We start from the raw sequence: 1800 nt of genomic DNA, 5'->3' as shown, positions 1-1800 counted from the left end.
GGAAGACCTGTCAATTCCTCCCAAATCCACAGCGAGCATAACTTGTCGGCGTTGGCGTACTGGGGCCATAGAAGTGCTTCTGCGGGCATCACACGGCAAAAAAAATAACAACAACAGAAAACATTGCGACACTCGAACAATTTAGCGACGTGGGCGCCTCATCAGCCCTCCATGCTGGTGCAATCCGGCGGGTGTTAAGATCCATGGAAGTGGCCGGTTTCTACGACGAGGGCGGCTTTGCTATCCACGCGAGAGACGGCATTATCAACCCCGGCGGCTCGTATTGGAGGCTCGGCGACTCGATGACGGAGTTGGGCATCGAGGAGCGGGAGAGAGCGATCGACTTCAGCCTCTACTTGGATCCGGCGGCCGGGCACTGCCCGCAGCTGGCGGCGACGCACTCGCACCCTCCGCAAAGCGACGTCTTCTCCGACTTCCTTGCCGAGAGCAAGCTGAAGAGAGCGGCCAATTTCAAGAACTACACGCTCCTCAGCGAGCTGGAGGCGGCTCAGCGAGACGGGCCGCGGGACCCCCGGGGGGCGCCGTACGGGCTCGGCTACACCGACCTCCAGGAGACGCGCGACAGCGTGCTCGCTTCCGAGCTGGCCCGCTACCGAGGCGCGGGCAGAGACGACAGCCAGGAGGACGCGAAGATGGAGAACGGCTCGTCCGCGTTTGACATGCGCCCCTACCTGCAGTACCAGTCGACCGGGGGCAGCATGGGCAACATCTCCACGGCGTCCTCCACTTGCTCCAGCCCGCCCGGAACCCCCGCGCCGGCGGGTCAGGGCAGGTCCCCGAGGTCGCCGTCTCACGGCGCCAAACTCTCCAGCGGGAAGGCGAAGAAGCGCCTGGACAAGGACAGTGAGGAGTACCGGCAGAGGCGCGAGAGGAACAACCTGGCCGTGCGCAAGAGCCGCGACAAAGCCAAAATGCGCAACTTGGAGACGCAGCACAAAGTTTTGGAACTGGCGGCGGAGAACGATCGTTTACAGAAGAGAGTGGAGCAGCTGTCCAGGGAGCTGGCCACCTTGCGCAACCTGCTCTCGGCCACCGGCCAGTGTTAGACGCCCCCGACCCGGGCTGCTCCCTCCGCGAACTCAAAAACGTTGTTCGGAGGGATGATCGAAGGGGTCGTGTGGGGGTGGCGGTACGGACTGCAATCCTGTTTACAAGGACACTTTGCATTGAGACTGAAGAAGTGGCTAGCACGGATTGCGCAACCACTCAGCATTCTATTTTTTGGGACTCTTATCTTTCGTCTTCTCGTCTAATTGTGTGTATGCAGTATTTTGTGTGCAGGTTCGACCAAGCACGCGAGTGAATTTCGACACGAACGTGTCGAAGTGGAGCAGCGGCTGCTTGTCAAGCGAAGAGTTGCTGCAGTGAAATGATGCAACTCTTTGTAATAGTATGGGCAATGGATGAAATAAGTGGAATTATTTAATGTCGACGAGGTGAAATGCATTAATTGTACTTGATATTTTATGGAATTAAAACAATTTCTACTTTGGTCTACAATTTCACTGGCACGTCTTTATTTTAGGCTGCTTTTTGGGATCATGTGGACTGCCTTGAGACATGTCTGCCACCTTTAAAAAAAAAAACTGTGAAAAATACAACCACCATTTCCTAATTCCTAAAAAAAATCATACAGCTGTCTTAATAAATGACATAAATACACAAGTGAGCTTAATGACTGCATTGTCATGTTTTGATTTTTGATGTCAACAATAAATTTGCATACAGTGATAACACACCTCTTGGCTGAATAGCTCGTGCAACATTTCTCTGGCCTGC

At 54.5% G+C, this 1800-nt stretch overlaps 1 protein-coding gene across 1 annotated transcript; it reads left to right on the top strand.

Annotated features, from left to right (window-relative positions):
- cebpb (CCAAT enhancer binding protein beta) lies at positions 1 to 1521 on the top strand. Its single transcript, XM_077582093.1, has one exon. It carries the CDS (start codon positions 204 to 206, stop codon positions 1065 to 1067), a length of 864 nt encoding a protein of 287 aa, XP_077438219.1. The 5' UTR covers positions 1 to 203; the 3' UTR covers positions 1068 to 1521.
- The last annotated feature ends 279 nt before the right edge of the window (positions 1522 to 1800 follow it).

This window comes from Vanacampus margaritifer, chromosome 1 (genome assembly GCF_051991255.1).
Source record: "Vanacampus margaritifer isolate UIUO_Vmar chromosome 1, RoL_Vmar_1.0, whole genome shotgun sequence".
NCBI classification, from domain to species: Eukaryota; Metazoa; Chordata; class Actinopteri; order Syngnathiformes; family Syngnathidae; genus Vanacampus; species Vanacampus margaritifer.
Note: the sequence above shows the minus strand (reverse complement) of the source record. Positions and strands in the feature narration are given on the sequence as shown.

Coding starts and splice junctions, on each gene's coding strand:
- cebpb (XM_077582093.1), top strand. CDS start 204: ATGGAAGTGGCCGGTTTCTACGACGAGGGCGGCTTTGCTATCCACGCG.